The sequence below is a fragment of the Mastomys coucha genome, unplaced genomic scaffold (genome assembly GCF_008632895.1).
Source record: "Mastomys coucha isolate ucsf_1 unplaced genomic scaffold, UCSF_Mcou_1 pScaffold15, whole genome shotgun sequence".
NCBI classification, from domain to species: domain Eukaryota; kingdom Metazoa; phylum Chordata; class Mammalia; order Rodentia; family Muridae; genus Mastomys; species Mastomys coucha.
In genome coordinates, this window is record NW_022196897.1 from 103,349,103 (window position 1) to 103,365,289 (window position 16,187).

General features: G+C 43.5%; 1 protein-coding gene across 3 annotated transcripts in view; it reads right to left on the minus strand.

Moving 5' to 3' along the window:
- Nucleotides 1-5,445: 5,445 nt before the first annotated feature.
- Nucleotides 5,446-16,187, minus strand: part of Gpr176 (G protein-coupled receptor 176) — a 114,610-nt gene continuing 103,868 nt past the window's right edge. For 2 of the 3 annotated variants that reach the window (XM_031371443.1, XM_031371445.1), the window contains exons 2-3: nucleotides 12,290-12,542; nucleotides 5,446-8,709 (exon numbers count right to left, since the gene is read on the minus strand). In XM_031371443.1, the coding sequence (XP_031227303.1) occupies nucleotides 7,587-8,709; nucleotides 12,290-12,542 (1,376 nt within the window). In that variant the 3' untranslated portion in view covers nucleotides 5,446-7,586. The remainder of the gene's footprint in view (nucleotides 8,710-12,289; nucleotides 12,543-16,187) is intronic. The other variant, XM_031371444.1, reaches the window with a different exon arrangement.

Below are 16,187 nucleotides of genomic sequence, written 5' to 3' on the forward strand. Positions count from 1 at the left end.
GCTGGGATTAAAGGCATGCGCCACCACCGCCCGGCTCATTATAACTTCTTAAAAAGCTTTAAAACACATCAAACAAATGGGTCTCAGAGATGGGGACCTGTTGTCACCTGAGCTGTACCCTGACACTTAATATATTCCCACAGATCTAAATAATATGCATATTCTACCTTTTGCATCATTTAGGGTTGCCTCCTGTCACAGCAGATGTTTACCACTGTCAACTCTTCCTGCTTCTCCTTCCTTCTCTCAGTAGCACCTGTCCTTGGTTAACTTAGTATCTGGTGTTTACACTGGCCTGTGCATGTGAACATCATTCACCCCTGAGAGTCCATATTCCCCCTCTCACCTCCCATTCCCCGCAGACTTCACAATCGCCTTGTTGCTTGCTTTGCTTGGATCTCCTATACCCATTGCTGAGTCTTCCTGTATCTCTCAAAGGCCTCCATGTACAGCTCACTAGCAAGGCATCTATAAGTTTTATTCTTTAAAAAAATCATTTTATTAATTCCTTGAGACTTTCATACAATATATTTTGATCATATTTAACAGGCCCCACCCCCCAGTCTTCTCCCTAACTCTTTCCAGGTCCACCTCCACCTCACCAACCCCTCCCAACCTAATGGCTTCATCATTTTATTTGGAAGGGCTTCATTTTGTTCTAATACACCACTGAGTCCAGTTGGTACTGCCCATACACTCTGAGGCCATCTTCTGGGATGAATTACACTCTTGTTTGTGGAATGGGATGATATGTGTGTTTGGCGTAGGCATTTGAGTGTATACATGCCCATACACATACATGTGCAGCTAGAAAGAGAAGCAGGGTCCTCTCAACTGGTCATCTTACTCCCTTAAAGCTGGATCTTTCACTGAACATTGAGCTAGGCTAGTGGTCAACAAGGACCAACAACAATCTTGTCTCTGCCCTACACAGTGCTGGGTTAGATGCATGTGTAACCTCAGCTGGCTTTTTACATGGGAGACGAAATCTAAGCTCAGGTCCTCATGCCTTCTCAGCAAGTGCTATTCCTATGTGTCCACCTTAGCCATCTTCCTAAGGAATTCTAGTTTCCTTCATCTGGGCTGCTTGATTTGTGAAACTAATATAAAGACATCCTGCCTGGAAGCTTATATGTTTCAAAGCCTACTTTTATAAGGGTTCTTAAATGTTTTAACTTTTAAACACTAGAGGCCCATCACCCACCAGAGGTAGTGGAAAGGAAAGATAAGTAGGGCAAAGGACAAAGTGGACCTGTTTAGAAATAGTTTTGGGGGATGATTTTATTCTTTGTTGTCAGGATAACAGCAGTTCAGTTCATGTGAAACAGCAGCAGTAACTCCATCCACTCGCAAACACCATTCACAAATGAGCAATGGCAATTTGATCCTGAAGATACCCCAAGGCTCTGCCAATTGGCACAAGTCTTCAGAAGCAGCAAGAAGCTACTGGAACACCACCAAAACTTTTTTGGTGCATTTTCTCTATGAACTCATGACAAACAATGCTCAGTGAAGAAGGCAAGGCGAACCAATGCCAAAGTGTCATCAGTGAAGACCAGTGTCAGCAAAGCCCAATGAAGAGCAGCAAAAAGTGGCAACACAAACCAATACCAGAGTGTCTTCTGCTGTCTATTGGGTTATATTTATACCCTTTCCAAACATCACGTGTTCTCTCAAGTATCTGCTCTAACAAAACATCACATGCCCTTTTTCCAGGCAGCTTCCAGAAAAACACCATGTGTCTCTTCTCAGCAAAACATCCTCTCATGTGTCTACTTCAGCAAAAACATCCTCTCGTAAGGTAGTTTTTAGAAAAGGTCACATGACACAACTGAGTTTCCAAAGAAACCAAACATTTTCACTTTACCTGCCTGTTTTCCTTGCCTTCTTTTTGCCTAGGTTCTGTTGTTGTTGTTTGTTTTAACTATTTTGTTTTGTTGTTGGTTTTGTTTGTTTGTTTGGCTGGTTGGTAGGTTTTGCTTTTGCTTTTTTTGTGGCTCTAGGCACTGAATGGGAAGCCACATGCATCCTAAGATTATAATGGCAACACCATGACAGAACAAAGGGCCATAACGTGAAAATCACATTAACATTGATATGATGCTTTTACCATGTTGGACCTTCACAAGGTGATTAAGCCATGAGAGCAGGCTCTTCCCTTCTGAATGGAGCTACAGCCTGTATAAAAGAGATTTCATGGACCTAATGGGCTTGCTTTTTCTACTTCCATGATGTGTGCACATCCCATACCTCCAGATAATGCAGCAGCAAGATTCCAATCTTGGAAGCATAGAAGTGCCCTCTACACAGAGTAGAATCTATTGACACCTTCATCTTAAACTCCCATATTCCAAAACTGAGAAATGCATTTGTTCTTCATAAGTCATCTGGTCTGTGGAATCCTGTCATAGGAGCACAAGTGGACTGAGACATGTCTCAAATCACATCATTCCATCATGGACTGGTGACCTCAGCACCTTATGTACTGTCTACCACCCTAAGGCCCCCTTCTCAGGATACCAGGGTTAACTACTGCTGTCATCAGTAACAACCCCTCTAACCCCTATTTGCTTCCTCTCCTCCCCCTTTTCCTCCTCCTCCTCTTCTTGCTCCTCTTCCTCCTTTCTCTCCTTTTCTTATAGGACAATGTTCTCTAGTGTCTTTTAGAAAGAGTACATTAGAGGTAAATTTTCTGAGAATTGATTATTTGTAAATGTTTTTATTCTACCTTTACATTTGAAATCTGGCTGGATAGAGAAATTTAGGTTGGAAACTTCTGTGTTCGTTCTAGCACCCTCTCCTATAGAAGCTATATTATTTATGGATTGCAATGAATAAAAACAGAAATAAATTTGGGATCACTAAGTTTTGATCAATACAGCTGGAAGAAGAATTTTTGTTCATGCCAGTTACATACCTCAGGAACCATGTCAGTATTTACACACACACACACACACACACATACACACACACACACACACACACACACACACACACACACACAGCTTGAGAACTTACACAATCTCTGCTGAATGCAAATAAGACTGGGAGGTTGAGGAGAGAAGGGTATAGAATGCTACCTTCTGTGTCATTCGCCCTGGCTATTAAAGTCTTTAGAGGAATTCTTAAGAACCAGCAACTGCACTCCTAAACAGCAGATCTTCACCAGAAAGGTTTCACCACTGCCCTATAGGCTAGTATTTTTTATTTATTTATTCATTCATCTATCATTCATTCATTTAAACTTAACAATAAGAGGCTCCTGAATGCTGAGGACATGGATAGCTGTGGAGGTTTCCATACAGCCATGTTGGAGATCAGTTCCATATTTATGAAAGGCCCCAGGACTTTATTCTCTTGATTAGCTAACTGATGCCCTCGGCACAAATGAGGGAAAACATTGGCTGGAGCCTAAAGCAGAACGAATATTTTAGCTCCCAATGCTTTGTACCTGGGGAATCAGAGCTCCTTTCTACTTATTCTAAAAGCTCCCCACACAAAGGCCTTTGAAGCTGCCCTGGGAGCTAGTACTGATCTCAATTACTAATTTATTCATACACACCCCTCTTATTTACCATGATGCACTTCTCTTTGGGCCACAGAACTCTAATGTAGTGCATCAGTTGTGGCATAAACCTAGTAGTTTTGGAACTATTTGAGCGAAGAGAATCACTTTGTTACAGTGTTAGTTACATCATACCTTGGTAGACTTCTGTCTGAATGCATTAGCTAATGCCAGGGAGGGAGATGTCCTTTTTTGAAAGCCAGCAGTGTAACCACTGGTAAGTCCAGAAAATAACCCCCAACCCATGCTCATGCAGACAACCTTAATTAAAATCAGTAGGTCAGAAAATAAACAAATAAAAAGACATAAAAGTAGCACGGAGACTAGTTGGGAGGAAAGTGGTTATCGGGAGTCGGGCATAAGCAAGGACGACATGGTGTAAATATGATCCCAGTGCACTAGATATATTATGAAAATTTCAAAAAAATTAAGATGCAGTTAAAAATATGAAAGTACTAATCCTTATCCTTCATGAAAATGTAAATTCTTTCCCCTAGAACATACCAGGTCTGTAGTGCATACCGCCCCGAGCCCTGGATACAGGTGTGCCACAAGCTGACCATCACAGAGTCAGAGCAAGGAGGGCCTCTTCTCTCCAGTCCCGTCAATCAGACTCAGTCGTGACCATCAGTAGAGACGTCATGCTACAGGTGATGGACTTGAGCCTCCTTCTCTGTAGATAGGTCACTCTGAGTTTGTATGTGACTCCTGACTCCCTCTGTATGTTCTGTTCTCCTTCTGTGTCACTGGCATCGTAATTTACATGCATTTGTTTTCAGATACGACTTCTGAATTGTCCAAAGTAACACCGTGGCTTATGGTTTCTCTCCCTGGGGATTTAAACAGTGCTTTGTGTAGGCACCGTCCAAAGTATCAGCATTGTGATTATCATTGTTAGAATAACTTGTGAAAGCACCAGTTAATGTGGTTCTCGGAATAGCATTCTAAAGAAATCCCCTGATCTCTTTTTAAAAACACACTAAGGACCGGCATTGATTTAGCTGCACTCTGGACCAGACTCTGTAGAGGCACACCAATTAACCCTTATCCACGCTCCTGAACTTTCTCTCATATGCCTTGGATTTTACTGGACACAGACTGAGATAAAGCTTTGTGCAGGTAGAAAATTTGGGAGAAGGGAATCCTTCAGAGCATAAATGAAGCTGGAAAAATCAAGATAAAAAGACTAAGAGTCAAGTAAGCACCCAAGAGGAGTGCACTGATTAGGCAACAGTGACAACAGGCATTTAATTCTATTAGCCTTCTAAAAACTGGACATATGTCTCCTGTGATTGTCAAGCAGAAGGGCAGGGAGCAAGGGTATGTTTCACTGATTTCCATGTCCAAATAGTAAATAGTAACCCCAGAAGGAATAATTTCTCCCAGGGAAGAGAGCAGAGAAAGTAGGCCTTGGCTGCATACAGGGAAGAGAGTGGATGAGCCCAACAAGGGCTGACTGTAGACACAATTCTGTCTGATCCAGGATGAGGTGATAATAATAGTCTGTCACAACTATCATTCCATTTTGCAGAAAGGAAACTGAGGCACATGACAATTTCCTCAACCGTCCCAAGTCTAGAACCCTACTGGAACCAGACTGGAAAGTTGATGAGGCTTCATGCCACAACTGCCATGGAGCTCTACTGGGTGATTTGCACAACCCACTCATCAACAGCACAACTCAGAATCCATCTTTGTGACATTCATTCAGATGTGGCATCTCCTCCTGGGGAATTAATTTTATTTTCATTCATCCAACAACAACATTGAAAAATGTTTCTATGGTGCTGTGATTGCATTCTTGGGAGACAAACGGCTCTCTTATATTTGAGGCCAGGTTTAAGGAGACGTTCAAGGAGGGAAAACAGCGCAAACAATCATTAGAGCTCAGAAACAGCTTTATAATTTTTATTAAAATGTTATTCTTCAAATAGTATAGAAATACACTCGGTGACAGCCTGTTAGGCATCAGCCTTCTCTTCCAAACACACATGAGAATTTGGTGAACCAAACTCTGCTGTTGAGAATTTATTAAGACATACATACATGCTGTCAGGATGACAGCAACACAAGTACATTTCACAGGTTCTTCTCAGGTACATAGAATTTTCTGATGGATTAATTTTGCCCTTAGTAAAAGCTGTAACAATTAAAAAGGCTTTGAAAGATGAGCTTGGAGGGCCACAGCATTAACACAGCATCAGGACCAAGAGCTACAGATGGCATGTACACAGAGCCCAGAGGGCCTCGGAAGCCCTCAAGATGGATGCAGTACCCTGTCTCTACCATGAGCAAACAAGCCTGTGAGGTGTGCACAGAGAGGAAGGCATTCCCTCTCCAAGGAGAAGGTGTTGGGGTTCACAGGACATAACACAACAGAAGAAAAGGAGTCTCCCTATACACGGACTGAGCTTCCGCCTAGGGGAGATGGGCCAGCATGACTAATCGGGCTGCTAGGACCACTGCCTTTGAGATGGAGAAGTTTGCCTGTAAATAACACCCATCCATTCAAGACACCAGACTGGCTTCACCAAGTACCACGAACAAGAACAAAACACCCTAAAGAAGAGCAGAGCTGCTGACTTGATGTAAGAGGGGAGGGCTGGGTTTGAATTAGGCCTGGTACATCAGTCCCAGAGTGGCTCACACATGAGAACCAGGACACTGAGCTGCTGAAAGACCATGTTCTCCCATCCACCACAGCTCCTATTGAAACTTCACTAGGAAGTAGGGGGTGAAGTGCTAAATCAGGGTGGGTATTGCATTAGTATTTCACAATCATTCTTTCCCCCTGCTCTGCTCAGTTTCAGTGGGAACCAGAATCATGGAACATACTGCAAATGAGACTGGCAGGTGAACCCAGACTATAGGTCAGACTAACAAGTCCTGGGGCAGAATCACTTGTACCAATCAAGGACTTTTACCTTAAAGGTGCCAAAGGACCCAGTGCATGTCACCTACATTTCTTCAGTACCATTTAGTTCCAAACATTTTCCAACTATGACATTTTACTTTGCGCCTCTACATCATTCAATATATCCCACTATACTGACTCTAGTCTTTTGTTCTAGATCATGTCAAAGAAAGAAAGGCTAACCATCGTGGGCCTTTCCCAGCCTGCTTCACCACCACAAAGCTTCCCTTCTTGTCACTGAACAAGTACAGTTTAAATGGACACACAGCGAAGGGTTGGCAGTGGTTTCCAGGCAGCACTGCTGACTGGTGACAGCAAGTATGTTTGTTGGATGCCTTGGAGATACCAACAGGGTGGAAAGATAATCAAGGACAAAAAGGCTACCTCAGACACTGCCCTGTCTGCCATAAGGTAGGACCAGTCATCCTACCATAAGATTATCTGCTTTAATGAACCAGAAATCCAGACAAGAGGTATCAGCAAACAGGAGTCAGGTGATTGCAAAATCTAGGGAACAGCATTGGACACCGTGGCTCTGTCTTCTCAGTACAGATATTTTCCTGTTCGTTATTCTTATTTAGCTACCCAAATAGGTTTCTTAAGTGGGCATATGGGCAAGACCTTTAATCCCAGCACTCTGAAGGCAGAGGCAAGTGGATCTCTGAGTTCAAAGCCAGCCCGGTCTGTATAGCGGGGCTGCATCTAGATCCAGTCTCAAAAAAATAACCCAAAAAATTTAAAAACCAAATCATCATCTTCTTTGTGTCCATTGAAGCCCATAATTATCCTGGGCCTCCTCGGAGTGCCTGCTCCCTTTGAGTTCTCTGCTGCACACAGGGGAAGGAGGAATCTCCCAGAAAAATGTGCAGAGAAGGCGCTCAGACCTGTTCCATTCTGCCCAGCTAACACTGAATGTGACAAAGGACACAGATCACTACAATAGATAGTATATACTCCCTCAATAAAGAGGACATTGGGTTTATGTAGACTCCCCTTTCACCTCAAGCCCCATGGAGGAGTTATCACCCCACAGTGGCTTGCAGCCAGAATGAGGGGAGAAGAGGGATACACATGCTCCCAGTTGCTTCCAGGCACTCACAGGCCTTCCTAGGAGTCTACCTTTGGAAAAATGCTCACTTTATTGTTTCTGCTCATCTTCCGCTCCACTCTGTTCACTCTGGGCACCTTTGTCTGGATCAGCTCTTCTGGGGTATTGCCCAGTGGGGGAAGCAGCCTCTTCTTGCTATTTCGGGTTTCAGAGAGCCACTGAGGAGGCAACTCGAAAGGCCCAAAGCCAAACTGCAGGGAATACTTGTCAGGGAATATCCCAGGTTCCACGGGGGCTACTGGGGACACCCGAGATACAGGGTCCACTGTGCCAGGGGGTGGCACAGAGGGTGCAAGCTGTGGCTCCTGCTCGCCCTCTGGGCAGGAAGTGAGCACCTCCTTGGCCTGGAAATCGGCTGAGCCAAGATACTTGGCCTCACTCTCTTCCTCATCCTCCGAGGGCTTAAAGATCTGTTGCTGCCCAATGTGAAACATCTCCAAGAGCTGGCTACCAGAGCGCATGCTGGGCTCAAGGCTGGGCTCAGCCACCCCACTCCCTGTACTAACCACATTGCGGCGGCTGTACCGGTGGTGAAACTGCACCAGGGTCCCCACCAAGCACTTGCGTACTGATTTGTTCACAGTTAGGAAGAGCACAGGGTTGGCCAACAGAGAGACTTTGGGCAGCCAAATGGCCGTGAGAAGCAAGAAGACGGAAGTGTTAGGTACATTGAGCACAGTCTGGTAGACAACCAGGGTGGCATAGGGTACACTGCAGAGGATGAAAACTGTCACCATGGAGAGCAGGGTGGCATGTAGCTCTGCCTCCCGCTGGGAGGCATAGGGGATAGAGATGGTGTTCTGTGGGGTCCTCAGTGCAGCGATGATGACTTTCTTCTTCTGGCTGGCACTCAGGGCCCTCCGGATCAGGATTAGGAAGAGGAATACCACAGCCACAGGCACAATGACCGTGGTGACATTGTAGATCAGAACATACACCAGGTGGCCCAAGGAGTTGCTCCAGACTTCCGTGCAGGTGGACATAGCATAGATGTCAGCTACATTGGTCACAGCAAACACAGGGACACTGGCCACCACTGCATGAGCCCAGATGTACATCACTAGCTCCCGAGACTTGGCATCAGATATTTTTCTCTCCAGAGGATAGAGGACTGAATAGTACCTGCATGATATAAAAGCAAAATTCATTTCACAGGGAAGAAAAATACTCTTGAAATTAAGGGAACCTAAACCTGCAAAAGTAGGCAGGAGGGGACAAGAACAGAGTCAGGTGGAATCATGTGAAAAAGCCAGGAAGTCAGACTTTATACTTTGAGGACTCTAGGGTACAATGAGGAGGGCAAAAAGCCAAAAATGTTTTCTGAAGATGCAGAGAAGAGCCCCGTCTACAGGCATCTCTTAAGACTCTATCAGGAAAACAAGCAAATAAATTCAATTCATGGCTAGCCTTAGAATTATCACCACCAGGACTAAGATCTCCTATGCTCTCAACATAAAGGCTATATAGATCCTTAACTGCTCCTGAGCAAAGGATATCTAAGTTTTCAATGTAATGGTAAGGGGTAACTTGTAAAATTTCTACACTGAGAAGCCTCTGAGAAACTTAAAAGCCACTGCCAAAACAAATGTATCTACACACATATCAAAAGTAGATTCACCCTCAGTCCATACACCGCAATTATTAGCCTCTAAGGCTTCCCACGGCAGAAGATACCCAGATGAATGATGGAGCTCAATCAAATACAGCCAATCACATGGTGTTTGCCCAGCAGCCAGTTATCATAACTCTAAGAGCAATAGGCAGGTCTGAAAGGCCTGCGTGATTAATTGGTTTTAAAAATCATAGGATTTTCCTCCCTCTAAGCTACAATTTAATCATTCTGTAACTATCAAAGAAGAATTGCCAATGTACCTTGTTTTCATGTCATTCATGATCTGGGAGAATTGAGTAGTTTCATACCCATCGTCTAGGGGCTGCCACTAGAGGTGTGGTACAATGTTTTATATTAGCTCTACTGACAGCCAACACTGGAGTTGATCTCCCTACCCTGATGGCAGTCCCTCACTCATGGGGACAGATGAGAATGAACCACAACAGATGCTGTGGGCACACTTGTGCCAGACTGAGTTACAAACTTGAAAAGTTAGCAGGAACATCTCTGCACTCCATGAGGAGTAGGACGTTGGCCCAGAGCATGGACAGCTACCTGGGGAACTATCAGAGAAAGTGGCACTGTTGTGGAGTCTGATGGTGGACAGTGATGGAATGTTCCAAGACACAGACATGATACAAGTACTGCACAGGCCATAGGTGATCACAGAAGGGTGGAGCAATGTGAAGTGGGGTCTACTTATTTAGGCCCCTATGGAAGAAAAGAAAAGATTGTACATGAACAATGCATGTTCTTAAAACACCTTGGCTCTGAATATAGATCAACGTTTCTAATCATAACTTTACAGACATCCAATGAGACCACTCTCACACATGAAAAATGGGTCTAAGAAGTGCCCTGGCTCTGATTCCCATCTGCTCAACACAATCATTTCCCCAACCCATTACACACTGGGAAATAAAATATAAGATGTGCACACAGCTCATCAGAAAGAATGCTCTCAGTGTGTGCATCTCTAAGAAGAGGATGCAGGAAGTGAAGGAGGGCCCCCTAATTAACTTGCAGATTTAGTGTCATGAAGCAAATAGATGCAAGGAAGAGAAAAGATCCTTTTACCTTTTTCAAGTGCACCTCACTGATGTCTGCAATTAACTTGTATCTCTGAATAATAAAGTAAGAACTTATCAGCCTGGATTTACTACTAAAGCATTTGTTTACTTTTTTTGTATGAGTGATAGTTTTTCAAATACAATGGCTTCTCAGCCAAGAGGTAAAACAATAATTTTTTTTGTTTTTATAATTTCATGTCTAAGATCAACAAAACAAACTATTGTGCTGATCTATGGTATAATATGTGGTACAATAATATGATCCAAATTATACAATCCATTCTCATTGAGTCCTATTCTTTAGAAGTTTTCCGCATTGGTCTGGGGAGATGGCTCAGTGGTTATAAACATCCGTAGCTCTTCCCAAGGACCTGAGCTCAGTTCCCAGAACCCACATAGCAGTACACAACTTATCCTGTTCCAAGGGATCTCAGGCCTTCTTCCGACTGCAGGCACCAGACACATACACATATGCAACCAAAATGCACATACACATAAAGTAAAAGTTTTAAATATAAAATAAAAAAAAAAAACTTTCAGCATTCATAGCAACCAAAAACTGGGAAACACATAACCATCAATTGATAAAGGAATAACCAAACTGTGGTGGGCCCAAAATGGACTTTTATGTGCCCATAAGAAAGTGATGGGATGCTGATACATGCTCTGACATGCTAAGTGAAAGAGACTAGAAGCAAAAGACCCTGAGCTGTGTGATTCCTCTTACATGAACTGCCCCACAAAGGCAGACAAAGCTGGGAAGCAGATATGGGGCTGCCTGGGGTATGGTGATAGGAATGGCGGATATGGGAGCAAGGACCAACCAACATGAGGTTTCATGGGAAAGTTACAGAAATTCTGACACTGTAGACTGTAGTACAGGCACAATTCAAAGAAGATACTAAAGCTCACTGACTTGAATCTTAAAATAGGTGATTTTTATAACATGTAATCTACACCCCAAAGCTGTTTTTAAAAACTTGCTGAGTGCTCGCTTCAGCAGCACATATACTAAAAACTTGCTGAAAAAAAAGGTCCATGATGTAAAAGTGAAGGCCTAGCCCTTCGCTAACACCAGATGTGGTGATGGGCACCTATTGTCCCAGCTAATAGAAAGGCTGAAGCAGGAGGATCACTTGGACCTAAGAATTTGAAGCTGTGCTAGACAACACAGAGAGACACCACCTTTAAAAAGCAAAACAAAAAAGGGACTCGACCTGGGCAGAAGGGAACTATAAAAGGACGCTTGCCATGATGAAATGACCCAGCAGACATCAAAGCATCATAATCCCATCATAAGGTAAACTGAGGCAAGCGCTCTCCATCCAAGTGAGGAGCCCACGGCAGTAACTAAGGCATTTGATCTATTTACAAACATCCACTGAAGGTGATGAACGAGAAAAGTACCAACAGGGCTGTGTGAAACCCTGGAACGAATCCCTCCAGAAGAATTCTGGATCCTCTGGTCCATCTAACCATCCCTTAAATAGCCACTGAATCGTTCTCCTTTTCTCCCAGAAACACTTTCATCCTGCATCAAAGAGCCCTAATTGCAAAGTTATCAACCAGATGAGCAAGCCACTTCAGACCGCAGTGCAAATACCAATCCCAAGCAGGCTGGAACAGCACCAGGGTCCAGTAGCATCCTGGTGCATAAACCAACTCTTCCTTTTAGGACTGCGTTTTGGACACACATTCTCTTTCTGATGGTCACAAGCAAACTAAAAAAGAAACCAGCATTAACTACGTCATTCACATTATGATGCCCATTTTTCAAAACATTTAAAAGAACAAAATCTCTGTGCTGGAGAGATGGCTAAGTGTTTATTTAAGAGCACTTGCTGCTCATTTGGAGGGCCCAAGTTTAGTTCATAGCACCCACACTGAGCAGCTCACAAATGCCTGTAACTCCAACTCCAGAGGATGAAAATCTAACACCCTCTTCAGACCTATACACACACACACACACACACACACACACACACACACACACGACTGAAAGTTAAATAAATTCAGTTACCTGTCCAGAGCAATGGCAGGAAAACTGAGGACAGTCACAGAGCAGAACACCTTGTGTAGGAATTTGAGCACCTTGCAGAAGAGCATTGTGTAGATCCACCAGCAACAGTGAGGGCTGGTGCTCAGGATGATGTCAAAGGGCACACAGACCACACTGGCACAAATCCCGGAGCAGGCCAGGTTTTTAATGAACCTGTTGGTGACAGATTTGAACACTGTTGTGCGGCAAGTTGACCATAACACCATGAAGTTTCCTGTCCAGATACGTTAAAGAAAAAAAAAAAAGTAAAAGTGAATTAAGGATTTAAATAAAGAGGAAAGATGACAAAAAAAAGAAAAGAAATAAAACACAGGTTAAACATTTTAACATGTTAAGAGTTTATTTCAAGGCTATTCCAGGATATAGTGTCAATTTGTGCAAAATTATTAGAGCACACACATACCAAAAATTCTACATGAAATTTCAGTGCTACTTTTTATTTAATTCCAAAAGATACTCTGCAATGATGGAGCAGTCTTATTGGCAGTATTAAAAAAAAAATCAGCCAGGTCTCAGGCAGTCTATTTTTATTTTATTTTATTTTTTTTCTTTTAAAGCAAGGTTTCATATAGCCCATGGTGACCTTGAACTAGCATTGTAGTCAACGATGACCTTGAACTTCTGATCCCTCTGAGTGTGTTCACCACATCCAGTTTATAAAGTGTTTGTAATCAAGCCCAGGGCTTTGTGTATGCACTAACTGCTGGCTCTGCCCATCAGGCTGCCTACTCTTCTCAAATTTGCGAATGACTTTCACGTTGTAGAACAACCCAACAGAAACACAGTGCAAGCCACACTTTTTTTTTTTTACAATTTTCTAGTATCTTACAGAGGGAAGCAAGTGAATTTTAATGATATATTTTACCTGACCCAATTAATCCTAAACATTGTGATTTATTTAATCCAATTAAATCCCAAATATATGATTCAATACATCATTACTGATAAATTATTGATAAACATTTTCACATTCTTGCTTTTGTGCCATCTTTAAAATCCAGTGTGGTTTGTTTGTTTGGTTGGTTGGTTTTGCTTCTACATTTCCAGACTATCTCAGTTTGAAGTGGTCACATTTAAAGTGCTTAGAGGCCACAAGCAGTGAATTAGTGTGCTCTCCGTCACTGCCATAAACACCATGATCAAAAACAACTTGGGGAGAAAAGCGCGTATTTGGCTCACATTCCGTCACTGTGTATCATCTAGGAAACCAGGGCAAGAGATAAAGCGGGAACCTGGCATCAAGAACTGAAGAGGACCATGGAGAAGTGCTGCTTACTGGCTTGCTCTCCAGGGGCTACCTTCACGTTCCCTGCCCTGTCTGTCCATGGGTGGTACTGCCCATGTGAGCTGGGCCCTCCCACAGCAATCATTAGTCAAGAAAATGCCCTACAGAGTTGCCACAGGCCAAATCTGTGTTAGTATTTTTCTCAATTAAGATTCCCTTTCCCAGATCACCCTCGTTTGTGTCAAGTTGACAAAATAAAACAAAACAAAAACAAAACAAAACCCACCAGTACCTGTAACTAGTGACCCACACACTAGACAGTGAAATTCTAGATTTTGCTTAACAATGGCCTCATCTCCCCCTCTCTTTGATGGTTCCTCCCCCTCCGCTTTTACAGCCTACATTCTCCTAGCTTGTTCCTACCCTCTCACTTCCTTCAGCTTCTGATTGGTCTTTTCCAGGGACTCATCTCTGCTACAGCTTCTTCCTAGTTAGACTACCTTTTCCCGTGACTTTCCACCAAAATGCTGACGACCCCAGATTCATGTCCCAAAGGAGGCTTTTCCTCTCTCCAGACTCCTATTTCCAGCCAAGCCTGATTTCTTATAGCTCTCTCAATGTGTCAGCCTCCAGGGCCTATGTGTACAATCTGGTGTCTGCCGGCCTAACCCCACACCTTTCCTCCTCTGGTTTGCAGGACATCAGCTCTCTGGCTGCTCTTGAGCTACACCAAGGTTAACGCTAACCACATGTGTCTTTGTGTAGCGTTTCTAGATTGCTTGGAATGTTCTTCATAAGTTTGGTTCCTTTTAATCCAGGTTCTAGTTTAAACACTGTCTCCTCCAAAAGTCCTTCTCTGACTATCTCTCTGTTTTAAATACATGCATTTCTTCCTCCACTGTACATTACAATACCCTGCTGTGTCTTTATAGCACATCCCTAATTATTATTAGCCATTTGTTTCTCTCTCATTGGGGAAAAAATATGTCACCCTTATTCAGTTACAAGTCCATACATAGCTCAATATTAGGAAAAGTAGGCATCTTATAAATAATTATTAAATAAATGGATTTATAAAAGTACATGGGCAGACAGCAATCAGAAGTCCCTGCAGTGCAGCTATGCATTTTGGGAGTATGTATGTCATCGTCAGAGTTTCCAAACTAAACTCTAAGTCAGAATGACATACTGGATGGAGGCCTGTTTGGGACTGAAGAGCTGCAGCTGCAGAGATGCCCCAGCACAGCCGGCTTTAAACTCAACCCTCAGACTCCTAGATATGGAGCCTGAAGCCCGTCAAGCTGGTCAGGGCCCATCTTCAGATATACCACACAGCCTATCCTTCCTTGGTCCATTGTGTATCTTCGGCATCCCCCTAAGGACACTGCTTGCTCTTGTGCATTTGCCTAGAGGATGCCTGCTAATAAGCCAATCTGACAGCAGAGCCATGGACTATGGGAAGGACATGGTGCTAAGCAGAGCCCAGAATATCCAGAGCTCCAGACAGGGTCACTCCAAGGAGCTGCCTTGGTCCCTGAATATGTACAGAACTTACTGCCAGGTTCTTCTCAAACACAATGTTCTGTGATCTAGACAATGTAGAAAAACCAACTGATATATCTAGGTACGTGGGCCAGCTCTTTCCAGGAATTCTCTCCAGCTCTACAGCACTCTGTATTAGTTTTGTGATGGTGACTCAATAAGAAAACATCAACAGTGTTCACACACACACACACACACACACACACACAAAAACCACACACACACACAGACACACACACATCCCCACTTATTCAGGATAAGAGTTGTTTATACTGATGCCACCTGTCCCCATGGTGATAAGCTGAACAATAAAGATTTATGGGAATCCTCCTGATTTGGAAGCCTTTCTTCACTGGTACACAGATTAGAGTCTGACCAAAGCATCTTTCTTTACATAGTGTTACAGGCAAGACTTAAAACTCTGCTCAGGATCTATTAATGGAATAGTCTACTGGGAGATATTGTCCATGAAGAGATGTACACATTGTGCTATCTTTTATTTTCACTGCTAGGAGAGTCTTTATTCCTTGAGAGGCTTCCCATAAATAAACTACTTCCTTGGTGAGAATCAAAATCCTGAGGATTTTCTTCTTGTTGCTGCTGCTGTTGTTGTTGTTTTAATGTGTGTGTGTGTGTGTGTGTGTGTGTGTGTGTGTGTATGCGCATACACCTGTGTTGGTTGGGGTGTCATGGTGCATATGTGGTGGTCAGCCACCATTATGAAACTTCTGGCCATCAGACTCTGGTCTCCAGAGTCATTCTGCACTGGCCCCACAGTCTGTATACACACATTTGAAACAGCATATATTTTAGATTTTCAGTCCATAATTTTAACGCTGTCGCCCATGTTTACGTCTCCTTCTGTAGCACCACAGGGGCTGCTGGGCACCTCAGCACTTAGAGCCATCCATTCCAGAGCTGTCTGAGTCAGATCTGTAGTCAAGTCCCAAAGTACCACTGGCAGCAGACTCACCAGAGCCTTCACGCGTGCTCCTAGGCTGGACCGCTCTTTCCGACCTGGGAAGCATTTCCACGGAGTCCACAGCAGGAAGCCAGCACATTCCCATGGTGGGTCCTGTGGCAGGCTCAGGG